This window comes from Candida albicans, chromosome 1 (genome assembly GCF_000182965.3).
Source record: "Candida albicans SC5314 chromosome 1, complete sequence".
NCBI classification, from domain to species: Eukaryota; Fungi; Ascomycota; class Pichiomycetes; order Serinales; family Debaryomycetaceae; genus Candida; species Candida albicans.
Window position 1 is genome coordinate 2,650,811 of NC_032089.1, and position 25,678 is coordinate 2,676,488.

Consider the following 25,678-nt stretch of genomic DNA (forward strand, 5'->3'; position numbering starts at 1 on the left):
CTTTGATACACAATTAAGGATGCCCATGGTTTGACCCTGGCCAAGCCGATATTTTTTCAGGTAGTGGAGTTGTACTCTTACTGCTTGCACCACTACTACTAACTTCATATTCTGTAATCTCTTCAAATTTATTTTCACTCGATTCAAACAATGCATTGACTTTTGTCCTTAATTGATGCTTCTCCACATGATCATCGGGCAATTCGTCAACAAATATTTGAATCTCGTGTAGTTTCTCACCCAACACATCTTGTAGATTCTTTATTAATCTATTACCAAAACTAGAATCAATGGGTAAATTCATATAGATTTTCCGTTGCAAAATTCGAACAACTTTCAAATTATTTAGTAAGTTATCATAGTAATCTATGTCATTCATCTGTACTGTTTGGTTGTTGGATCTTTTAGGAGGATTTATCAATAATAATGAAGCATAGTACAACATAATATGTATATGTACAGGCACATACTTTAAGTTGTCCAAAATGTCCTTATCATTGATTACTAAATTCAAAACCGTCTGCGCCGCGTTCAATGCAATATTAGCATTTATAACGGCTTCATCTGGAGATACTAACTCCTTGTTTGAGATAAATTCGTCTTCATCAAACTCATCATCTGAGGAATCTTCTGAATCGTAATTTGGTTGTTGCTTCTTAACAGCCAACGTATTATTAGAACAATTACTCGTAGAATTATGACTTAAAGATGTGTCCAATTTTGGAAATTGACCATTGTTAGGATCAAGGGTTATCTTTCTCACAGCACTAGAGTTTATGTGCATTTTGGCAAAATTATAATAAATTAATGTTGATTTTGTAGACCAAATAGCTCCGAAACTTTCTGGCGATAATAACACAGTCCAAGAAACCATCCATCGATCTAATTCCAAATTTGATTTAGACGGTATTCCAAATGATGCCGGTGCCAATAAATCCCACGCCGTTCCCTTAAATGCTTCATTAATCGCTTGGTTATATTCAACTTGTGAAACTAATCTCATATCCGTTAATCTTTGTTTTGCCATTAATTTGGATATTTCCTCGTCTGTCAATGGTTTGGAATTTGATTTGTTTTTGTTTTTTATCAATGCTTTGGATTTCAGGTCAGATAACTTGTTGCCCTTTTCTCCTAATAATAATTCTTTACTGTGTTTCAATGAATACTCTTGTGAGTTCAAAAGTGGTTGTCTATTAAAAGTCAAACTTTGTTGTCCATCCAATACATACAACAAATACCACAACTTTAATTTATCTTTATTTTTTTGGTTTGGCTGGTTTAATCCATACTCTTTAGCTAATTGCAAGGCGAGCCCAGTAAACATTTGGGAATCACTCAACCAAAAGCTGCACAAAATCAAGGCAACAATTGTATTGAAACCATCTTGTTCATTGCGAGGCTTGTTGAGTATTATTGAGCCACATAAATTATGGAGGTAGACTTGTAATTGTTTTGATTTGGTTGATAGTTTAGGATGATGGATCGATGCAATTGTACTTATTGCACACACTAATATGGGACAACTATCCCATATTTCATCCACATCAAACTTTGAAATTTCAAATCCGAATAGTTGTTGGGAAATATTGGCATCAAAAAAATGGAATAACTCGTGGGCATCTTTTTTGGTTAAAAACCCATCACGGAAATCGTGGGAGAATTCTGTTTGAAATTTACGTTTTTTGGGACTTTCATGTCTAGTCTCTGATATTTCCGGTTTTCGTTTTTGAGATTCGTTTGAGTCGCCAATCAATTTACTATTCAATTCAGTTCGATGAGTATCAACGTGTTGAGAACTGTTTCCATTCGTCAAATATCCCGAGGGATAATTCTCCTGTCTTTCAGAAATACTATATTGCTGTTGCTGCTGCTGCTGCTGCTGCTGTTGTTGTTGTAAAAACTGCATCTGATTATTCATTACAAATTGTTGGTTGACTTTTAACATCTCCACTAAATTATCAATTTTCGAATCAAAACCAGATAATCGATGTTCGATTTGCGATTTCCAAGCTGTATCAGATGCATTTTGTAGGGTTGGCGGCAGTGCCAGATTATTATACACTTGAGTATTCATGGAACTATGTGTCGGTATTAATGCAGGAATAGGATTATGTAGATTTGAATTTATTAAATGTGACGGCAAAGGACCTGAATTATTTAGGGATGGTGTGAACGTAGATGGAGCATTTAGCACAGGTGTTGTAGATGGTAGTCTCGTCGCATGGTTATTCGAATCTATAGACGGTAGTTTAAACGATGGTAGTTTTGGCACAAACTGACACGTAGCAGCTTGTCCTGTCTTCACACATCTTTCACAAGGTAAAGAACTCGTATAAACACATTTTACCTTTGATCTTTTACAGTTACAACACGGTTTGGTTCGTTTCTCCTTTTTGTCCTCCTTTGGTGGCATTCTAAGACCCTCAATATAGTAGATGTTTTAGCAGCTAATCAAGACTATTAGTTATTTTCCTAGTTGAAAAGTTATAACAAATGGTTGTCACTCCGAAACATAATCATCATCAACGGTTTGTTGGTTTCGTTTCTTTTTTTTCCTGTTCTCTTTTAATTTGACAATGCCGATTATGTAAGCACACGTGCCAGATTGTGTTTGTTGTTCAGATTTTACCCCATACTATTATTATCACAAGAGTCCCTCCAAGTCGGGACAAAAAAAATTGCGATAAAAGAAGAATCAAATAGTACTCAACGGGCAACAACAAAATTAAACTTTCACTATCAATATGTCTATGAAATCAAAGATAAAATCATTTTTCGGTAAAAACAGACAATATGCGGTTGCTGGCGCAAGCAACAATCCATCAAAATTTGGTTACAAGATTTTGAATTGGTACATTTTGCATGATCTTCCAGTCATTCCAATCAACCCCAAAGAACAAGAAATTTTGGGTAAAGAAGTTGTCTCAAATGTCTCGGCTATCATCAACGCTATTGAAAAACACCAGGACATTTCTAATTACAAAACTTCTGGTGTTGATGGTTTGAGTATTTCATTCTTGACCCCACCTGCAGTAACTGTGGCAACTTTGGAAGAAATTGGCAAAATTGATGGTTTCGACAAGGTCATTAAGGGTTTATGGTTTCAGCCAGGAAGTTACGACAATGAAGTATTAGAATTAGCTGAAAAACTTGGCGAGTTTGACAAAGTCGTACATGAAGATGAATGTATTTTGGTTAGAGGTGAAGAAGGTATGATTTCTGCCAACTTGTAACTTTCTGTTTAAGCAAAATTATGTACCGAAATGTGTATATTTACAAATTGAATAGCACAATACATGGTTTTTTTTGTTTCAATCTAGTATTTTCTTTATATAAGTTCCCCAGCCTTCTTCGCCTGTGTGGTAGTCACGATTGTGATGTGACTTTTTCTCTGGGATAATAATTTTGTAGGGGAACGGAGCACTATCAAGCGATGTGATTGGTGGTATATGTTCTTTGAATTTATCTGCAATGTCATATATTCTAGTGAGATTATTTGCAAAGTTTTGAATCGAAGTTTGGACATTTTTGGATTCGCCATTCGATACCTGATCGAGCGGTAACGACTCCACGTTTATCAACCAGGACTCCCAAACTACCAAATCATCCTGAGCATTATATGTACTATTACCAAACCACCCAGTTTTCTTCTTGTTGCTACTTTTACTTAAAAACTGCACATTTATTTTAGCTTGGTTTGATACTTCAGTTATTTGATTAAGTATTCTATTAACTTTCTCGTCAATCAATGAATCCAAATCAGGTAAGTTATTAGCCATAGGATACGACACATTCATGAATTCGTTTGTCACTGGTGTTATGGGACCAAATAACCGATTAAAAAATATTGTCCATATGATTCCTATAATGGGTGATTTAGTTAGTCATACATGGCTTACAAATAAACCTGTGTAAAAAACGTGTTACGTACCTTTTAATGACTCTCTTAGCACGGATCTCTCTGCTATTACATTTATTATAAACTCCATAGTGTTGACAGTATTAGTATCAATTATAGTTCTATTCAACTCGTGTCTGATGTGTAACCAAGTGTGGTACTATGATCCAAGATAAACAACAAACTAGTTTCATGTACGGGAGTGCGTCTAGTTTAATTTTTTTTTTGGAGTCTTGTTTTCTAGGAAAAGAACGAATGCTAGACAACAGACATATAGAAAAATTGCCTTTGAATATTCATCACCATACTCCTTAGGCCAATTGCAAAATGATTGTAGGCCTTGCAGTGAGATATATTTAATTTATACGTTGGTTGCGGTGTAAAATTATCTACTTATACATTATCAAGAACTAAATAGTATAATTTTTGGTCACATATTTCTAGATTAGGAAATCTGACATTTGTGTTATCTTTATTAAGGAACGAATAACCATCATAATAAAATGAGAGTCCAAAAATTGAACGACAATTAGGAGAAAAAGAAAATGAGTTACAGCCAAGGCGGGGGAAAACTGTGAGACAACATTGGTTCTATTTTTTTTTAATTCCTTTTTGAACCAATTTTATTATTTCTTCATTTCCCATTTCCATTACATTGTATTTATTTTCTTTTTAGATATCATTAAACTATAACAAGGGTTTGTGAGAACAGTTGAAGAATCAGCAAAACAAGAAGTCAATCTAATCATACATCAATTATGCAACATACAAGTGCTGGCGGAGGATTCTTTTCCAAGATAAAAGAGAACTATAGCAGTAAATTAGCAGGATTATCACTAGCTGGTGGACCCTATGTTGAGAAAGATGGCTCTTCAGAGGATAACACACTAATTCACAATGCATTCGTCAAGTATTATGACTCTAAAGGCTTACCCTACCCGGACTGGTTAGGCGTAAAGACATTTCAATCACAACAACAGCAACAACAGCAAGGATACGGCAGAACTCAGCACCAACAAGATTATTCCCAATCCAAATACCAACCAGTACGTCAAGACAACACTTTTAACAATAGTTATAATGCCAGACAAACACAACAGCAGCAACAGCAACAATATCAACAACAAACAAATGGTTCTGATAGACCCAACTCAGGTGGCTATCAACGTTCTTCGAGTCGATTACAAGACTTGTATAACAAATCTCGTCAACAATCTATACCAGGCCAGGGATATAATACAAGTAACTCTTGGAGTCATAATCGTTAGATTTTTAATTATATGATATATTATGGGTTTAGACAATCACTATATGGATGCTTCATTTTATTTTATTTCGTATTTAGTATTTTTCTTCACTATTCAACCTTTGGAACTCTCGTTCCCAAGCATTTCTACAAACAATAAACCAATCAGGTAGCTTGTACTCGGCAGGTAGCTTTATCTTTAATACATGAACATGTTCGAAAGTTTTAGGGTATTTTTGCAAATTCTTGTAATACATGAAATCAGTAAGTTCACTAAATTCCACTTGACTATTATTTCTCGACTCTTTTCTTCTCAATGTAGGAGAAGTACTGATATAATCACCAGAGGGGGATTTGGCATGACTGTTTCTGAACTTTAGATTTTTGTACACGTTAAAACTATTCTCTTGTGTAGATGATCTGCGTCGGTTACTTCTTGCACTCAAGAAATGATCACCACTGAATGAAGGAGAATTGGAATAGCTGTTGCTTCTGGGGTGACTAATTTTCTTCCCCTCGACAGAACTTAACCGTTTCTTTGGTTCTCTATTACTATTGTTCCCCTGTTCAACTAGCTTTAACAAGTTTGCCGGAATCTGCGGAGATGCCGAAAGCAATTCATCGTCCAAATCATCCAAATCTTCATCATCTTCATCTTCAATAGCATCGTAGTCGTCATCGAAATTATTCACATCACTTGTTTCACTAAGGTCACCATTATCAGTGTCGATTGAATTTGATCTCATACACATGCTGTTATTTCCTCGAGAATTTCTTCTACTTGTGCTATGATGTTCATAGGCAATTAATTCCACTTGAACTAACTCAAGAAAAGTTTCTGCATAATAGTTATTTTTCGTAGACATTCCGGAATATATTCTATATTCATTAAGAATTGAATTGAAATTCCATTTCTGTATCCTTCTCAACACTCCAATTAAAGTGGCAGAGCTATCAATAATAAGTAATGGATAATTTTTCTTATTAAACATTATTTCAAATGCTTTCATAACAATATTTTTCTCAATTAACATCCATTGATCTTTACGATTTAAGGAAATAGAACTGAAGAAATTTTTAGGTGTGTTGAGAGATAAACTGGTGCCTCTGGCCATATCAACATCGTCTTGGTCACCTTTGGAAACAATACCAGTATGCTGATGATTAGATATTTTCATTCCACCTAAATTGAAAAACTGCAAACTGGGATTGGCTTCTAAAAAATTATTCAATGATCGTGGTGGCTTTTCGGTATCTAATATCACCATTGATCTCAAGTTGAGAGTTTGTAAAAACGGGAAGTTTTCACTTTCTAATTTGGTACTTCTGTAAATTCCAGACTCAACCGTCCCAAAGTTCTCTGGTGGTACAAGCATTGTTGAAGATTATAACGACGAGTAAGATGAGCCACAGATAAGATTGTTGCTTGGTGAACAGATATCAGATTATGAAAGCAGCGATTTTTTTTAAAAGTTCTCGCATGTTAGATTTGTATAGACCGCACAAAAATCTACACAAATTGATCAAAACAATGATTCTCTTTTATATTCTAGTAATTCTATATGGCTTTTACATTCAATCTTTTGTTTAATAGTGGAAGATGGGCTAGTGCAGAGCAACTATTACATAGCACCTCAATCTAACTATAATCTGTAAGAATATTGAATGAATATTCTTCGTCAAATATATATTTCCGCTCTGGAGGGAGTTGTTTACCTCTCAACTTGAGAATGAAGAAAGCTGTTACTGGAGTTGAATCCTGAATCATCAGTTTGGGAGAGAAAACCGGAATACGAGATTCAACTATTTCATCCTTTTCGTCTAAAAAATATTCTAAATATTCAACAGTGTCCACTAACGAAGTAGGTGGTAATTTAAAAGCAACCACATGCATATGCTCAACCGGTTCATCAATTTTAATCAGAAACTTTTCACCTCCAATTTCGAAAACCAATTTTTCTAAAGAAGAAACTAAAAGTTGTCTTAAATGAGCATATTCTGGCTTACCAATTGTGTCAGGATTAAAGGCTTGGAAATAAATTCGATGATCATCATCGATATGAAAATAACGACAACGGTAGTACAAGTGTGATAAATCACGATCGTCAAAGTATTCGTAAACTGTATAGTTCTCCCCAAAAATTGGCTCGGCATTTACACGTAAATATACTTCTGGATTCTTTTCAAATGCATGTACGAGTTTCTTAAAGTATGTTGGTAAATCAGCCAATTTTTTCTTAAGCAGTTTTTCAGTACTAACTAAAAGGTTGGAAATAACCTTTCGAACTTCTGTATTAGTGGAATATTTGAACATGGCACTAATGTCAGCTGTAAGTTTGGTTGCAGGGACGTTGATGTTATTGTTACGATTGGCAATACGGTAAAGGTCAATTGGAGCTTTAGCAGACTCTAATCTTCTAACTTCCCTTAATTTGGGATGATGAGGACTTTGTGCAGCATAATACTCAGCTAGAGGAGTATATTCAGTGGGTTTTACAACATTATAATGTGGTTTTGGTATTGCAATTAATCTTCTATTGTTTTCAACACGAGGTGGAGGAATGGATTTAACAAGTTCCTGGGTAGATGTGCCAAGTGTTGTATCTGCTGACGAAATTGATGTATTCGGGGTATCAGGCAGATTTGTTTCAGCACTTTGCAAAGACGTGTTAGGAGTAAAAGATTGTTGTTGATGGTTCTCCAAAACAGGTTTACTCTCTTGTTTAGATCCTTGCATAATCCCTACCTTACTCAATTCCTTGGTCACTCCGTTAATTTCCTCTTTAGTTCCTGGATGGATCGACATTGGAAATAATGGCTAGTAATCACTATGGTGTTTTATGTGGAATCTTCATTTGTCTTCGTTAGTTTTTTTTTTAAGATCTCGGTTTTTCAGTGGCCCGAACAGAACAAGTCCAAAACGCTACCAATTTAATACTAGGGGCTATACACAAGTATATCTTGAACAAAACCGGCCGAAAACATGTCAGGCTCCTGCTCTTTTAAATCTTAAATTTAACTGATTTAATGTTTTAAAGTAGTGTAGGAAATAACTTTGCTTTAAATGGCAATCTTCGGTTCCGAAAGGGTGTAATTTTAAAAAGTACAAAACCAGTTGTGAGTCAAAATTCTCTCAAAAATATAAAGTGTGTCAATTGCTTGACATTATACAAAAAAAGTACAGAATACAGTGCTTGATTCTTATTAATTTGTTTCTCCATTATAATTTGCTATGAATGAGTTCAAACTGTCTGTTACTCCAGATGAGGATGTGAGTGCTATTTTACCGTCATATTTCATGTATAAAGCAACAGTGGGTGTAAGTGTCATGACAGCGGAACAAATGGAAACTCAAAATATTGATCCTCCAACTTATATCAATGAGAACAATCCAGGATGGAGTAGTTCCTTGATTTCCCCCATACTGTCTGAAAATTTATCTACAAGCCCTGTATATGCTCAACAATTTGTACCTTCCAGTGAAAGTCCAGTACCAATAACTAATGAGCACCAAGAAGTTGGATCTGAAGAAAAAATACTAGATAATGTGTATCGTCTTCCCAATCTATCATTGTATCCCAATAAAGTTGGTGACAGTATTCGACTACAAATTCATTTTACAAAAGAAATTGGAGAACTTGGTAAAAAACCAGAATTCATAAATCCTTATGTGTATGAGTATCAACAAGGTGATGTAATAAGTGGATATATTGTAATTGAAAATGCATCATCAAAACCAATCCCATTTGATATGTTTGTTGTATTATTTGAAGGAGTATTTATGATTACTAATTCAGATCATGGCAAGAGTGCAATACCAGTCAAGATTAAAAAGTTTTTGGAATTATTTGATTTTTCAGCAAGTTGGACAGAAGCAACAATCAATAGATTACGGTCAGAATCACGTAACCCATATATCTGGCTCGATCTTGTTGATCCCGTGGATGGTATATCAATATCATTGAGTAATGAAAAATTTCTTACACCATATAAAAAGTATAAACGATTTTTCACTTTTAAAATTCCACACAACTTGTTGGATTCCGAATGCAATAATCACAACTTGTCGAAACATGTTAAGTTACCCCCTACAATTGGTAACATTTCAGATAATGAGCAACAAATCAAGACATCAACTCGGTCAAATTATTTTTTTGAAGATTTTTCATTTTCAGATACATCGATATCATATGGTGTTACTGCTAGATTTATTGGAAGAGTGCATCCGATTGAACAGGAGTTTGGAAAAATAGATATCCCATACACAGATGACAGATTACAAGATTCCAAAGGTGATCCATTCATAGTGTTAAAAGAGCTTACCAGTCATGTTAGAGTTATTCCCAAAACCATCAATCTAACAAATGAAGCTATGTCACTGAAAGATTTAGATAATCAGATTTTATTTGAAAATTTTATACAGAGAATAGAGGAGAAGATTAAAACTGGTAGAGAGTTGATCAAACAAGTTGCAAATGCCACCACTTTAAATAATTATCATAATGTGATACCAGATATAGAATCAGATGTTGCAAAAAGAGACCAGTTATACAAACCAAATAGACGACGCGATATCAAGCAGGTTTCCAGTTCTATAAAACAGTATGAGTCGTTCACGTTGATTAACAAAAGATCATTTACTGGTACAAATACAATTTCAGGGGCTTTATATTTGTCCACGCCCAAAGTCAATTACATCATAGACTATATTCCACCTAAAAAGTATAGAACACAATCTGATGTGAATTCATCTTGGAAACTTGTTATACCTTTGAAGATCTCAATCAAGCCATTTGAGACCCCTATGAAGAGTCAGAACCTCCCAACCATCAAATCAATTAGTGCTGATATGGTTGTGGTCACTATAAAATCTCCCAAATATCCAATCCCAATAGAGTTTGATCATGGTATGCTTTATAATAATGATACAGGTCAACCATTTGATGAAACACTGTTCAAGAATAACATTGTTGAGCCATTTAAAGAGTATGCTTTAGAATTGTATCAGCTTTCCCAAGAACTTGGAGAAAATAATTTCAATATTGAAAGACAATTAAGTGAAGATATTAAATCCATGTGTCAATTACAATGTAAAATTTCAGAATTACACGTGGCCAACTTGAAAATAAATGGACATTCATGGAATAAAAAAACGACTAATTGGTCTATTTCTAGCAAAGAAGCAAATGCATCTGTAGATGTCACTATCAAATTAGAATATTTATCTCATCAACTATTAAAATCTTTACCTGAATCATTGAAATCTTATAATAGATTCAATTTTATACCTGATTTCCAAAGTTGTTACATGAGTAGATTATACCATATCAATCTCAATATTGTGTTATCATGTGGCACCAAATGTCAACTAAGAATCCCCCTTAGAGTTCAAAAGAGATGAAATATACTAGTTTAAGTTCTTCTGTACATAGTTTGTCAATACAATTTGTATTGGTTCTGGGTTGGAGATTATTTTTTACAACCACTGTAGTTAAAAAAAACCAAATTTTATTTTTTGTCGCGTCTCTTTAAGCTACACGATCTACAATTGATTTTTTTTGTCTGTGCTGTTCCAAAATCGAGTTTTCTTGTTCCTATTTAATTGAAAAATTAATTCATATATTACTAGCTTTTTCTTTTACTTATTCTTCATTCATTCGTTATCAACACAACTTCAAAACCTTTTTTGGGACAACTTTTTATACATATTCATAATGGATAGAAATCGTCAATTGTTATTAGTAATAGGGGTTTTATTCCATTTTTTTTATTTATGGTCAATCTTTGATATTTATTTTGTTTCACCATTAGTTCATGGTATGGATCATCATAAATCCACTTGGACCCCACCTGCCAAAAGATTATTTTTAATTGTTGGTGATGGATTACGTGCTGATAAAACATTTCAAAAATTAACTCATCCTCGTACTGGTGAAGAAAAATATTTAGCTCCTTATTTACGTAGTTTAGCATTAAATAATGGGACTTGGGGGATTTCTAATACGAGAATGCCAACAGAATCAAGACCTGGTCATGTTGCCATGATTGCTGGGTTTTATGAAGATGTTAGTGCAGTTACTAAAGGATGGAAAGAAAACCCTGTTGATTTTGATTCATTTTTCAATCAATCTAAACATACTTATTCATTTGGACTGCCAGATATTTTACCAATGTTTGCCTTTGGTGATGGGGTTGTCCCAGGGAGAATTGATGTTTGTATGTATGGACATGAATTTGAAGATTTCACTGCTAGTTCAATCGAATTAGATGCTTATGTATTCCATCATTTGGATGAATTGATGCATAATCTGACGACTAATGCAACCTTGAATGAAGAATTGAGACAAGATGGTAATGTGTTCTTTTTACATTTATTAGGACCAGATACTGCGGGACATGCTTATCGTCCATATTCTGCTGAATATTATGAAAATATCGAATATATCGATAGGAAATTAGAAGAAGTGATACCACAAATTAACAAGTTTTTCGGAGATGATCAAACGGCATTTGTTTTCACTGCTGATCATGGCATGTCTGATTTTGGATCTCATGGCGATGGTCATCCTGACAATACAAGAACTCCATTGATAGCTTGGGGTGCTGGTGTTAAGAAACCAATACATTTGCAAGATGTTTCTAATTTAGAAGAGCAATTATTAAAGCAATCACCAGAAAATAGTGGATTTGAATCTACTTATTTTGATACTTGGGAACTTGATCATCTTGTTAGAAATGATGTTAATCAAGCAGATATTGCATCGTTAATGGCATATTTGATTGGTGCTAATTATCCTGCTAATTCAGTTGGGGAATTACCATTGGGTTACATTGATGCTGATCCAGTGACAAAAGCTCGAGCATTATATGCCAATTCATTAGCTATTGTTGAACAATATTTTGTTAAAGAGCAAGAAGTTTATAATCATCAATTCAAATTTAAACCATACAGTCCATTTGAAGAGAAAAGTATTCAAAAATATCAACAGGAAATTGAATCTTTAATTGATCAACTTGAAAAAAGCGGTTCAGGGTCTAAAGATGAAATTGAGAAAAAAGTTATCGCAAAAATTGAAGAATTGATGAAAACAACTTTGGATGGATTGACTTATTTACAAACTTATAATTGGTTATTACTTCGTTCTATTGTTACATTAGGATTTTTCGGTTGGATTGTTTATTCATTCAATATTTTCTTGAAATTATTTGTATTAAATGAAGATGAATTGAAAATCCCTCCAGAATTTTCTGTAACTTTAGTCGGGATATTTGGAGCATTAGCAATTTCTATCAATTATTTATTATTTTATCAAAATTCTCCATTTAATTATTATATGTATGCTGCTTTCCCATTATATTTCTGGTACACGATTTTAAATGAAAAGAAATATTTAATAACGGGTATTGAATCATTCCTTCATGGGATTTCTAATACAACAAAATTTTTGATCGTTGTGTCATTTATTGGAATGTATGAAGGTATTGCATATGGATTTTTCGAAAGAGTAATGTTTTCCATAATTTTGATAATCATTGGACTTTATCCATTATTAGTTCATGGGGCACATAAAGTTTCTGGATTAATGAAAACTATTTGGTTTATTACTTGTTTGTTAATGTGTACTTTCACCAATTTGGATCCAGTGAAAATAGAAAGTTTATTTCAAATCAATGTTGGGACAATTTTAGCATTAATTGTTAGTATTATGGGGACAAAACAAGTTTTTAAAAGAACCCAAGTGGGACCCATTCAAAAACAATTAATAATTGCACAAATTGCCATTATACCAATAATTTTATTTGCCACTAATATCTCAGTATTATCATTACAAGCTAGAACTGGGTTACCATTATATTCCCAAATATTAGGTTGGATAACTTTTATCGTTTCCCTAATAGTATTACCAATATTACATTTCCTTAATCCTTCTAGTGATTATCAATTGAGATTATTAATTATATTTTTAACATTTGTGCCCACATTTATCATTTTAACAATTTCATTTGAATTATTATTTTACGTTGGATTTTCATTAATTTTATTACAATGGTTATCAATTGAAGAATTATTAAAATTTTCTCATAAAGATTTAGTTGAAACTTTTGAAAAAACTGGGAAATTACCTAAAGGTTATTGGTTACAAGTTATTCGTATTACTATTATTGGATTTTTCTTTTTACAATTGGCATTTTTCGGGACTGGGAATATTGCTTCAATTTCATCATTTTCATTAGATTCAGTTTATCGATTGATTCCTATTTTCGATCCATTTTCTATGGGGGCATTATTAATGATTAAATTGATTATTCCTTATGTATTATTATCAACTTGTCTTGGAATAATGAATCATCAATTAGAAATTAAAAAATTCACCATTAGTACGTTGATTATTTCTACAAGTGATTTCTTATCTTTGAATTTTTTCTTTTTGGTTAGAACTGAAGGTAGTTGGTTAGATATTGGCGTTTCAATATCGAATTATTGTTTAGCTATATTGAGTTCATTATTTATGTTGATTTTAGAATTGATTAGTTCGGTTGTATTGAGTGGTGTGGAATATAATTCCGATGGTACTAAATTAGATTTTGAACCTATAAGTTATAGAGTTAGAAAAAGAAAAGTTACATAAATTGTATTAGATAATAATAACAAGGCCAGGTTGTTAAGTTGACTAACCTGTAATCAATTTTATTGTAAACTATATTCTTTAGCCGAGTCTTTGGAGAAAAATGAGTCAAAAGCGAACCACAACAAAAAAATCTATAATTACCGTTGTAAGGGTTGAAAAAAAATTTTTTTAGCTCAATACATTCAAGACCCGACCAAATTCATTCATCCACAAAATACCCAAGCCATGACTACTGACATATCATCGAAACGACATGTATTAATGATTGATAATTATGATTCATTTACTTGGAACTTATATCAATATTTACATCAATCTCCTAAATGTGGTAAAGTTGACGTTTATAGAAATGACAAAATCACCATTTCTCAAATAGAAAATGAAATTAAACCGGATATAATTTTTATTTCTCCAGGTCCAGGACATCCATTAACTGATTCTGGTATATCTAGAGATATAATTAAATATTTTCTGGGTAAAATCCCTATTTTTGGTGTTTGTATGGGACAAGAATGTATATTTGATGTATTTGGTGGTGATGTATCATATGCTGGAGAAATTGTTCATGGGAAAACAACTACTATTAAGCATGATGGTAAAGGTATGTTTGAAAACGTACCACAATCAGTAGCTGTCACGAGATATCATTCATTAGCTGGTAGTTCTAAATCATTACCTGATGTATTAGAAGTTACTGCCGTTACCGAAACTCAACCAGAAGTGATTATGGGGGTTAGACATAAAAAATATACAATTGAAGGGGTTCAATTCCATCCTGAATCTATTTTAACTGAAAGTGGACAATTAATGATTGATAATTTATTAGGAGTTTATGGTGGTACTTGGGAAGAAAATGATGCCATTAAGACTGGTAAATCAATTAAAATTAATAATAAAAATGGAGGAGAAAATATATTACAAAAAATCTATAAACAAAGAGAAATAGATTATGAATCAATTGAAAAATTACCAGGTAAATCATTTGAAAATTTACAAATTGAATTAGATTTAGATCTTGCTCCACCATTAATAAATTTTTATGATCGTCTTAAATATACTCGATCTAACTTGAAGGAAACAATTATATTATCAGAATTTAAACGTGCAAGTCCTTCAAAAGGGGATATTAATATAAATGCCCATCCCGCTAATCAAGCATTGACATATTCTACTAATGGTTGCTCCACTATTTCTGTTTTGACTGAACCTCATTGGTTTAAAGGTTCTTTAGATGATTTAACTTTAATACGTAAAGTGATTGATAAGCCTACTACAAAGGATTATAAACGTCCAGCGGTTTTAAGAAAAGAATTTATTTTCAATAAATATCAAATTTTAGAAAGTAGATTGGCCGGTGCAGATACAGTTTTATTAATTGTTAAAATGTTAAATGATGAAACATTGTTACATGAATTATATCAATATTCTTTGAAATTAGGGATGATTCCATTAGTAGAAGTCAATAATAGTGATGAATTATCTCAAGCTTTGAAATTAACTCATAAGGGGACAACTGAGGATCCATTAATTATTGGAGTTAACAATCGTAACTTGACTACTTTTGATGTTGATTTAAATACCACAAGTAATTTAGTGAAACAAGCTAAAACTAGTGATAGAAAAGGTGATGTATTGGTTCTTGCATTATCAGGGATAAGTTCAGTTGATGATGTGAAGAAATACAAGTATGAAGATAATGTTGATGGATTTTTAATTGGAGAAAGTTTAATGAGAGCTGAAGAAAAAGGTGAAGCAGGTAAATTTTTGCATGATTTATGTACTTGTTAAAATTGTTTTATAGATGATTAGAAAACAAATGATAATTTATTAAAGTGTTCTATAGTTGTCAAAGCTGGTAATTGTTCTTTTACAATATACCACCTAGGTTAACAATAGTTATACTAGTATTACCATGTAAGCTAAGTAATTCATCTGTAGAACATATATTATGGGTTGCAAAAACCATTTTTTTGAATAGTAAGTGAAAGTGAAAGGGAACGAACGCCAAATCTATTACATTTCCTAATTGGGTTAAATTAAATTAATGAATACTCGTAAAACACACACAAAAAAGTATAAACTCACTGACACGAAAAAAAAAAAAAATTTTGAATCTCATCAGACGTGTTTTGTAAAATATATTCTATTACTATAAAACACGATGATTTAAAACTAGTAAATATCATCATAAGCCAACAATTTCTATTTTATATATAATTCGTTTGATTTCTCTTCATAAATTTCTACTTCAATTTACTTTTTTGATCTCCTAACTTTCTTTACTTTCAACCTTCTTTCTACATCAACAACCATCCATAATGAATACTACTCCATCAAGAAAAAGAACAATTAGAGATATTTCTAATACTCAATTACCACTTACTCCAACTAAAACACCAACCAAATCCAAAAAACTCAAAATAGATAATAATAACTCTTTTGATACAGGGAAACCTTCATGTGTTAAGAAATTAGATTTTGGACTTCTTACTCCTACCAAAAAACCTTCAACTTCACCTTCAATTCCAACATCAATTTATTCTCAAGCCAAAGCATTATTTCAACGTGGATCCAACGTGAGTCATTCTAATGATTATTTTTTAACTAGTCGAGAAAAAGAAGCTAAATATATCACTGATTTTGTTGCCAATAGTATTCAACAGAAAATATCCAATAGTCTATATATTTCTGGTCCACCAGGCACTGGTAAAACTGCTCAAGTTCAATTAATCCTACAACCTTATCAACAGAATTCAAGAATACGAGTAGTGAAAATCAATTGTATGACATTAAATAATCCAGAACAAATTTATCATGAAATATATTGTAAAATAATGAATAAATTATCAATATCTTTCCATAAACGTAAAACTTGTGATGATTTTATGACATTAATGAATGATAATGAAAATCAACAATTTGATTCTGTGATTGTATTACTTGATGAATTGGACTCATTAATCACAAGTGATCAACAAGTTTTATTTCAATTATTTAAAATGGCTAGTATAAATTGCATCCCTCAAACTAAAATTAAATTGGTATTAATTGGGATATCTAATACTTTAGATTTGAATAGTAAATTCTTACCAAGATTAGTTAGAAATAATATTCAATTGGATAATTTACAATTTTTGCCATACAATGCTGATCAAATTAAATCAATTATAATGAATCGATTATCTAATCTTAAACAAGAGATCTTCCACCCGGGTGCTATACAATTTTGTTGCAAAAAATCAGCATCAATATCCGGTGATTTGAGAAAGGCATTTGATATATGTTATAAATCAATTGAATTAGTAGAAAGAAGTTGTCAAGGTACCGATACGATTAATAAAGTTATGATTCAACATGTGGCTAAAATTTGTATGACATCTTTTGGCAATAATGAAAATCAATTAAACAATTTGAATTTATTACAAAAAGCAATATTATGTCAATTATTCAATTATCAAAAGGAAGTTTTTTCGAAACGTTCCAACAAAACTGCTGCTACTACTACCACTCTTACGGTGAATTCATTTTATGATTATTATAAAAAACAATATGAAATGAATGATTTGATTGGACTGTTGAAACATACTGAATTCATTGAGATATTATATGCATTGGAAAGTAGTAGTTGTATTTTGTTGACCAATTCCAATAAAAACAGTGGTAATAGTAATAAAATTATTAAATTAAATGTACCTTACGATGATATAGTGAAAAGTGTTGAAAATATTGGAATCTTGAAAAAAATTTTACAAAAACCAAATTAAACGATTAATGATACAAGTAAATAGACAGACAAATAGATAGACAGAGATAGATAGATAGTAGGATTTCCTTTTGTTTGAATAGAGTGCAACAATAAACGGTGACTTTCAAAACAATACCAAAAAAGTACCCGCGGAATATGGTTTCAAGATATCGGGATCTGCATCAATGTAAGTTCTTATACAATAAAAAGATAACTATCCGATCCTTGTATTTACTTTACATCGCTTTGAAATATCCGTGGATTATGCTCTATATAAGGGTAGAATAATTTGAAACACCACAAAAAATCAGCTTTATACAAAACGTAAAGTCTGGATGTAGAATAGGAAGTATTCAATTAACTAGACGTAAATTTGAAAGGGACAGGGGGTTGGAAGATATATCAAAAATGTATAAAGGAGGAGTGTTAATTTAGTAATAATTACCAACACCTGATTATATTAATATGTAAGTGGTTCTTAGATGTTATTTTCAACAAGGTAAGATTAAAAACCACACCACTCAAAATATATAACCACTATATGAGACGTTGCGACATTTAAGGGTGACATTTCTCATTTACAACTACAAGAGAGAGAGAAAAAAAAATTTTCTTCTTCTTCTTCTTCTGCTCCCCCCCCTAAAATTAAAATTAAAAAAAATGATTATTTTATTATCTTCAACTTATTTTCTTCTGACCACTGTTGCACGACCTTTTCCTTCTTTTTTTTTTTTCTGTTCACAAATTAAGACACAACAAAAAAATAATAATTTTAATATTTCTTCATTTTTAATCCTTTACTTTTTTTTTCCCTCCTTCTTTCCTCCCTTCACTCCTTTGTTGTTGTTGTTTTTTTTTTTATATTTTTAGTATATTTAATTCATTCAAATTAATTGTTTTATATTATTACTAAAGAGTTGATTAATCAATTCTAATTTATTATTAATCCACTATCATTCAAATGGTAATTCATTTTTACACAACATAGAAATATATTTTTTTGGAGAAGAAACAAGAAGAAAAAAAAGAAAAACCCATTTAGACTTGTAAAATTATAAATTCAAAATTTTTTGACAGCAAATCTTCCAAAATTATACTATAACAAATAACTAGTTCTTTTTTTTTTATCAACACACCTTATCATAACACCATCATTGTCAAATTACTGTCAAAATAATTAATTTTATCATAATATGTCATCCTCAAATTCATCTGGTGGAGGAGGACCACCTTCATCACGATATAATAACGACTATCTAGATTATGGCAAACAACGAAGGAAAAATTTTTATTCGTCAAACTTAACGTCATCAACATCTCCAACAACGTCGTCAACCAACCTAAATTCAAATACACATATATCATCTAACACCGTGCCAGGACTATCGCGACGAGACTTCAAAAATAATGGTTCGGGCTCCAGTTCTATACCACATCTGAAGGATTCAAATTCAATACCGACAACCTCAAGAAATGGTTCATATTCATCATCTTCACATTATAGTAACTATGGAAATTATCATGATTATTATTCTGGACATGGACGTAACGATACATGGAGAAAATCAAGTAGTGGAGCTGGAGACTCCCGTTTGACTGCATCTAATTCCTCTAATGCACCAGGATCAGGTCCAGGTCCAGGTTCAGGTTCTTCCTCTTCATCATCATCGTCATCTTATCAACAATACAGACCAAATGGAGATTATCGAATAAAAGATCGTTATGATTCATACACTGGTCATGATGGATCCATCAATACAAGTAAATGGAAAATGAGTCGAAGTTCTGTGGGTTCACGATATTCTGCAAAAGATAGAATGCGTGGCAAACAATCGTCGTTTACTTCTGGAAGTAACAGTATACCTTTAGGATCTTCTTCATTAGTTAATAGTACTAATTATCGAAGTACGAGTGGTGGTGGTAGTGGCGGAGATTCATATTATGGAAGTGGTAGAAGTAATGGGTACAGTTCGTCGATGAATTCAATGTATTCCAACCCAAAAGCTGTGGACAGATATTCATCTTTACTGAAAAATGGAGGTTATTCAAAACCAAGAGATTATAAATATAGATACGTGAATAAGGATTATAACCGAAGTACTTTGATTACACCTGTTGATAAGGAATTGAAGAAAGAATATGAAGATAGAGAGTCACCTACACCAAGAGATGAGGATGAAGAAGAGGAAGAAGAAGATGAGGAGGAGGCCGAGGAAGAACAAGAAGAGACTAACGATAGTATACAAACTATTGAAACCAAGGACAAAGCTGAGAATAAATTGGAATCAGATAAAACTGAAATAGTTAAACCTGTGTTGGAGAATGGATTGGAATCAAAAGAAATTAAAGCCGAAACTGAACCTGAAACTAAAGCAGAGATAAAGCCTGAAACGAAACCCATAGAACAATTGAATGAGTCAGTGGAAAAGCCAACTTTAGAGGTAACGGTTGGGTATAAACCAACACCAGAAATGATTGAGAAAGCAACATTAGAAGCAGCAACGCAACTTTGCAGGTATCCATTAACAAAGATAGAATACGAGTTCGAAGAGTTGAAGAAAAAGTTTACACAAGAAACTAAACATCACGAAAGTGGTGCCAATTATTTGAAGTATTCACTTGCTCGACCGATTGTTGATTTTAATGAATTCCCCTTTTTTTCAAACAATTATCAAAGTTTCATTAAGTCAAAAGATAGTCTAATTGAATCATTTCAAAAGAAGCATAATGTAATTAATAAAAAGAAAAAGAGTTTGTGGAAAGATTATAAACAGGGATTAGAAGTATGGGAGACTGAACAATTAAAAATGGATCAACAACTACGTGTTTTACACCCACCAAACGACGAAATGAGGCGTGAGATAGATTCAAGTGATAATCGGAAGCAATACCAACAGCAACAACAGCAGCTACAACAACAACAGCAGCAGCAGCAACAGAATCAACAACAACAACAATTTAATGATTCTAATTCAGGAGATAACATTCATTTTTCTACTCGTCGTAATAGAAGACATGGTGACTTGGTGACTACAGAGGCCGAATTTCAAGAAATTTTATTATCATTGGGTCAAGAGGATGATGAGAATCCATTAGTTAAAGCTGAAAGAGTTGCCGCCAAGATTCCAGATATGATCTTGGACCCTGTTAAACGTGATAAAGTATTATTTATGGACTCAAACAATATTGTAAGAGATAAAAATGAATGGGCACAACGAGTAAAACATGACTTCATGAATAACTTTTCTGAAAGAGAACATGAATTGTTTTGTGAAGGGTTTTGTTTACATCCTAAACGTTTTGGTGCTATTGCCAGACATATGGGTGGTTTGAGAAGTGCATCTGAATGTGTTGTTCATTATTATATGACAAAGAAAAAAGTTAATTACAAGGAATTATTAATTAAGTCGAGAAAGAAATCAAAACCTCGGAGAAAGCAGAAAGCCGCTGCGTCCAAAAAAGAAGCTGTACCGGTAAGTACCACTGTTGAGTCTGGTGAAACCGAAATAGAATTACCTCCATCTAGTATTGTTCCAGTGGAACAGTTAGTTTCAGAAGAATTGTACACTGAAACAGGTCGTAGAAAGCGTGCTGCAGCTCCTGTTTTTGATGGGAAAGAAAAGGAAAAAGAGAAAAAGAAACAAAGAAAAGATGGAACAAATATTGTTGTTGTTAATGAGCCAACTTCTGTCAATACAGCTGGTGGTACTGCTATTGCTACTGCCACCACCGCCAATACCACCACCACGACTACTACACCTACTATTGATAATACACCAACTGCAACAACTGTGATAACTACCCCTAATCTTGCTCCTAATGTTAATCCTGCTCTTGCTCATGTGAATAATACAAATATTATAAATGATTCGAATTCAGCTGTTACTATGAATATTCCCGTTGCTGGTAGCGCCGTAAGTTCTAGTGAAATCCCTGTTCCAACTACAACCACTGAGGAAAACAAAGATAACAAACGTAAAGTGATTTCAAGTTATTGGAGTATTACTGAAGCTAATGCATTTCCTAAATTATTAGAAGAATTTGGAATGAATTGGGGATTGATTTCAGATAAATTGGCCACAAAATCAACAACCATGGTTCGTAATTATTTCCAACGTAATGCAGAAAAAAATGGTTGGGATGCTATTGTTGCTAATCAGAAAAGTTCGAAAATGTCAATCATGAGTTTGTTAAATTAGTACATATGTAGATATATATATCAGTAGTAAAATAACAACAATAATAGGTTAATAATGTTAAACAGATCAACTCATAAGAAAAATTGAGAGCATTTTAATCAGTGAAAACAAAAAGTTCTAGTATCTAAGAATGATTGTAACAATGCCTATAAATATTTGTATGTATACTCTAATCTATGTACAAACCATACTACTAATTTATAGCATGGAGTCTAAATATTTCAATACTGCTTCTAATTCACCTTTTTCAAATTTAGTAATTTTACCTTGAAATGATGATCCTTTACCACCACCTTTTAAATTTGATAATTTTGATTTTAATTCTTTTTGTAATTCTTCTGCTTTTGGACCCAATATTTTAATGGTTCCACCATTAGGAGCAGCGCCACTTAATAAAACAAGGGTTTGTTTATTTGATAAATCAACATCACCAGTTTTATCTTGATTAATCAAAGTTGTTAATTCTTTTTGAACCCAAGTTAAATATTCTGGAAGATCAGCACGATATACATAAGCTAATTTACTGTTGTTATTATCATGGGTTTTAAAATTTTGGAAAATTTTATTAGCTTCAATTGATGCTAATTCTTTTAATAAATTATTTAATGTAGAATTGGTTTTTTTATAATTTAAACTTAATAATTCAATTTTTTCTTCAACAGCATCAATTGAACAAGATAATTGATTTGTAGATACATTTTTCAAAATTTCATGTTCTTTACGTAAATGATTAGCTACTCGACCACCACAAATGAAATATAATCGAGAATGACCTCCTCTAATTGGAGATTGATGTAATAATGCAATTGATTGAATTTGTGCTGTTGATGTTAAATGAGTTCCACAACATGGATTAGCATCTAATTCACCAATTTTAACAATTCTAATTATCCCACCTTGTGATAAATCATAATCATCAGGGATATGAGAAATATCAACATCAGCATGTTCATGTTCATGTTCATGTTCATGCTCTTGTCCATGTCCATGTCCATGTTGATCAGATGTAACAACTGTAATAGGAATCGAATCAACAATCAATTGATTAACTTTATTTTGAACTTCAACAACTAAATCATTATCAATTTTTCGAGGTAATTCAATATAATTAATATCATCTTTTGTTTCACCCATTGACCAACTTAAAGTTTCTAATTTATAAGTATCAAATACTGCTGATAATAAATGTTGACCAGTATGTTGTTGCATAATATCTAATCTTCTTCCCCAATCAACATTTAATCTCACTTGAGTCCCCGGTTCAATTAATTCATCGACTAAATGAATGGCTTTTAATTTATCTCTTAAAACTGATTTAACTTCAATGATTTTTGTGTTATCGGGTAATAATGTGATGGTTCCCTTATCATATGGTTGACCACCACCTTCGGGGAATAAAATTGTATCTTCTAATTCAACTCCAAATTCTTTAGAAACAGCCACGTCTTTCTTTTTGTTGTTGTTTTTGTTTTGTTTGTCTTTGGCGGTTGGGGGTGGAATAAATTCATAACTTGAAACAACTTTGGTGTTGAAAGTTTTCAAAAATGAATTCTTTTGACATGCTAATGCACCTACAATTGCTGTAGTTGTTCCTGTTGCAGTAGTAGCCATGATATTGTTCTAGAGTCTTTCTTGGTAAGTGGCAATTATTAGTGATAAAGAAAAGAAAGATTAGCTTACAAATCGACGAAACCTTGTTGGTGCGAAATATATTAGAGAAATCGCAGCAGCAGCAATAATATGAAAAACTCTTTTGAATATTTATTCGGATATAATTACCAATAAAACTCACACATGTATATAAATGTAAAACTAAAATTGAATAAAAAAAACTAAGCAATAAATAACCAAGGTGAAACCCCTTTTTCTACAAAACCAAAGAACTTTACTTTCTACTAAGGGTGAACCCCACAATAATAGATGCTCCTAAAACAGCTAGAGCACTAGGAATTAAAATTTCATTAGGTATACCAAAAATCAATCCATTATCGGCATTACCATGACGATTTTTAGCAGACTTGTGAATCAGTTTAATATTTTCAATTGGTGCTGGTTCATGAGGATTATGAAGGTATAAATCAGCTTTTTCATTTTGTAAATTCAAATTGATTCTGATACATTCAGCTAAATCGCTATCAGAAGTAATTGATACCACATCTCCTTCATCGTCAACATAACTAATAGCATATGTTTCTTGCGTTGAGGAATTTCCGTCTGGTTTAGGGACATTCAAAAAGGCGAAATCTTTGTCGTGTAATTTTTCATTCATCAATTCTCTCAATTTGATAATTCCATCACTGGCTTTTAAAGTTATACGATGAACTCTACCTTCAATTCCTGGTGATTTGAATTTGAAAATAAATGGTATTTCATCAACCGTCATTGACGATGTCATCTTGAAAGAAGAAGCCTTGAGAGGAGAAGTGTTGACATGGGATACTGAATCTGATGGTTTGATGTCAACATTAAATGAATGGAATTCAGAAGGTGTGATATCAGGAGCAGTAGCACTACCACGACTTGTTTCCATTAATGAATCCGAATGTGCTGATTCTGTATCACCATCGGTATTGTCCAAAGAAGTCCAAAACTTGTTCCATGCTGGACCTTCATTGGTTGAGTCAACTGCAGTTGAGCCATTGCTTGTTTCACTAGTTTCAAGCTGTTTTATTTGATTCAAAGTAATGTGGGTCAATTTCAAAACTTCAACAACTCCAATTATATCTCCCTCATTGGCAACTACTGGTAAATTCAAATAATGACCATCAAACATTTTACGTAAGGCATCTTGAACTGGTAAACCGATTGGTGCAACATCTGGTTGTGGAGTCATGACTCTAACAACAGAACATTTTTTAGGGTCTAATCCAGCAGCAATAACTCTTAAAACGACATCTTTCGATGTAAAGATTCCTGCAACTTGTTCGTTTGTATCCTTAACCAAAACTGCAGTAGTTCTATTTTCTTTCATTAACATGGTGGCTTCATGTACTGATGCTTTAACATTTACATATGTGGGTACAGTGTTGGCATCCAAAGCATCTTCTAATGTTGGTCCATTCATTTTGTTTTTCAAAGTTTCAAAATATTGGAAAACGTGATGTGGTTGTTCGCCAACACCAATTTCATTATGAACTGAATCTAATGCCTCGTGTAATTTCTTCGATGAACTATGCATTCTTTCCAATTTCTCCATTTGTTGAGCATAAGATTTCGTGATATCAAGAACACCAACAATTTGCAGTTTTTCATCCAACACTGGTAAATGACGGAACCCTCTTTCCACCATCAAATTTAAAGCATCGCCAGCTGGATCAGCGGCGTTGGCACAAATTGGGTTTTTTGTCATGATTGTGTCTATAGTCACTTGAGTGGCATTAAGACCAGATCCAACAATTCTAAAGGCAACGTCTTTAGCTGTGAAAATCCCCAATAATTCTCCTATTTCATTCACAACCAATACACAGTTTTCTCTTCTCGCTGTCATTAATTGGGCAACTTCATAAACAGTGGCTGTTGGTTTACAAATAATTGGTTCACCTGGTTTCAACCATAAAACTGTTCCTGGTGCACCCCTACTTCTTCTTGTACTGAGAGAAGTGCTTGCCTTTTTCTTTCTCAAATCATTTTCAATACGTTTTCTAATCGCATCATCTCTTTTCGATTGTCTTTGTCTTGAATCCAAACTAGTAGGTGGAGCCATTGTTATTGATATATAAGAATCGGTGGTGGTGTTGGCACTATCAATATGAAACTGATCAGATGTGTCGGTATTTGTTGGTTCTTCTGTAGAAGGAGAAATAGTTTTAATCAGAAGGAAACGTTTTAAAGTAGAAAATCTCTTCCTTTTGGAAGGTGAATTTGGTTGTAAAGAAGTCAACTTGGAAAAAAAAAAGAATAGAAAAATTAGATTGGCAGGATTTTAATTTTTTTGTGGTAATCGTAATGGGAACGAAATGT

General features: G+C 32.6%; 13 protein-coding genes across 13 annotated transcripts; 7 read left to right on the forward strand and 6 right to left on the reverse strand. All coding sequences in view use genetic code 12, as the record gives it.

The window, feature by feature from the left end:
• Nucleotides 1–13: 13 nt before the first annotated feature.
• ZCF30 (Zcf30p) lies at nt 14–2,413 on the reverse strand (the record flags this gene model as incomplete). Its single annotated transcript, XM_711227.1, has 1 exon — nt 14–2,413. The coding sequence occupies one exon, from the start codon at nt 2,411–2,413 to the stop codon at nt 14–16; it is 2,400 nt and encodes a 799-aa protein (XP_716320.1).
• A 331-nt stretch (nt 2,414–2,744) lies between these two features.
• CAALFM_C112140WA (uncharacterized protein) lies at nt 2,745–3,233 on the forward strand (the record flags this gene model as incomplete). The annotated part of the gene is made up of 1 exon (XM_711226.1): nt 2,745–3,233. One exon carries the CDS (start codon nt 2,745–2,747, stop codon nt 3,231–3,233), a length of 489 nt encoding a protein of 162 aa, XP_716319.1.
• Nucleotides 3,234–3,311: 78 nt separating this feature from the next.
• On the reverse strand, nt 3,312–3,989 carry CAALFM_C112150CA (uncharacterized protein; the record flags this gene model as incomplete). The annotated part of the gene is made up of 2 exons (XM_019475162.1): nt 3,312–3,862; nt 3,932–3,989. The coding sequence occupies 2 exons, from the start codon at nt 3,987–3,989 to the stop codon at nt 3,312–3,314; spliced, it is 609 nt and encodes a 202-aa protein (XP_019330707.1).
• A 667-nt stretch (nt 3,990–4,656) lies between these two features.
• MSO1 (Mso1p) lies at nt 4,657–5,166 on the forward strand (the record flags this gene model as incomplete). Its single annotated transcript, XM_711224.1, has 1 exon — nt 4,657–5,166. The coding sequence occupies one exon, from the start codon at nt 4,657–4,659 to the stop codon at nt 5,164–5,166; it is 510 nt and encodes a 169-aa protein (XP_716317.1).
• Nucleotides 5,167–5,239: 73 nt separating this feature from the next.
• On the reverse strand, nt 5,240–6,520 carry CAALFM_C112170CA (uncharacterized protein; the record flags this gene model as incomplete). Its single annotated transcript, XM_711223.1, has 1 exon — nt 5,240–6,520. One exon carries the CDS (start codon nt 6,518–6,520, stop codon nt 5,240–5,242), a length of 1,281 nt encoding a protein of 426 aa, XP_716316.1.
• A 263-nt stretch (nt 6,521–6,783) lies between these two features.
• CAALFM_C112180CA (uncharacterized protein) lies at nt 6,784–7,950 on the reverse strand (the record flags this gene model as incomplete). Its single annotated transcript, XM_711222.2, has 1 exon — nt 6,784–7,950. One exon carries the CDS (start codon nt 7,948–7,950, stop codon nt 6,784–6,786), a length of 1,167 nt encoding a protein of 388 aa, XP_716315.1.
• A 426-nt stretch (nt 7,951–8,376) lies between these two features.
• BUL4 (Bul4p) lies at nt 8,377–10,545 on the forward strand (the record flags this gene model as incomplete). The annotated part of the gene is made up of 1 exon (XM_711221.1): nt 8,377–10,545. One exon carries the CDS (start codon nt 8,377–8,379, stop codon nt 10,543–10,545), a length of 2,169 nt encoding a protein of 722 aa, XP_716314.1.
• A 313-nt stretch (nt 10,546–10,858) lies between these two features.
• Nucleotides 10,859–13,774, forward strand: MCD4 (mannose-ethanolamine phosphotransferase; the record flags this gene model as incomplete). Its single annotated transcript, XM_711220.2, has 1 exon — nt 10,859–13,774. One exon carries the CDS (start codon nt 10,859–10,861, stop codon nt 13,772–13,774), a length of 2,916 nt encoding a protein of 971 aa, XP_716313.1.
• Nucleotides 13,775–13,999: 225 nt separating this feature from the next.
• On the forward strand, nt 14,000–15,562 carry TRP3 (bifunctional anthranilate synthase/indole-3-glycerol-phosphate synthase; the record flags this gene model as incomplete). The annotated part of the gene is made up of 1 exon (XM_711219.2): nt 14,000–15,562. One exon carries the CDS (start codon nt 14,000–14,002, stop codon nt 15,560–15,562), a length of 1,563 nt encoding a protein of 520 aa, XP_716312.2.
• Nucleotides 15,563–16,092: 530 nt separating this feature from the next.
• CDC6 (AAA family ATPase) lies at nt 16,093–17,538 on the forward strand (the record flags this gene model as incomplete). The annotated part of the gene is made up of 1 exon (XM_711218.2): nt 16,093–17,538. One exon carries the CDS (start codon nt 16,093–16,095, stop codon nt 17,536–17,538), a length of 1,446 nt encoding a protein of 481 aa, XP_716311.2.
• Nucleotides 17,539–18,712: 1,174 nt separating this feature from the next.
• On the forward strand, nt 18,713–21,718 carry SNT1 (Snt1p; the record flags this gene model as incomplete). The annotated part of the gene is made up of 1 exon (XM_711217.2): nt 18,713–21,718. One exon carries the CDS (start codon nt 18,713–18,715, stop codon nt 21,716–21,718), a length of 3,006 nt encoding a protein of 1,001 aa, XP_716310.2.
• Nucleotides 21,719–21,916: 198 nt separating this feature from the next.
• On the reverse strand, nt 21,917–23,329 carry CAALFM_C112240CA (putative alanine--tRNA ligase; the record flags this gene model as incomplete). Its single annotated transcript, XM_711215.2, has 1 exon — nt 21,917–23,329. The coding sequence occupies one exon, from the start codon at nt 23,327–23,329 to the stop codon at nt 21,917–21,919; it is 1,413 nt and encodes a 470-aa protein (XP_716308.2).
• A 274-nt stretch (nt 23,330–23,603) lies between these two features.
• On the reverse strand, nt 23,604–25,421 carry CAALFM_C112250CA (uncharacterized protein; the record flags this gene model as incomplete). The annotated part of the gene is made up of 1 exon (XM_711214.1): nt 23,604–25,421. The coding sequence occupies one exon, from the start codon at nt 25,419–25,421 to the stop codon at nt 23,604–23,606; it is 1,818 nt and encodes a 605-aa protein (XP_716307.1).
• Between the last annotated feature and the right edge of the window lie 257 nt (nt 25,422–25,678).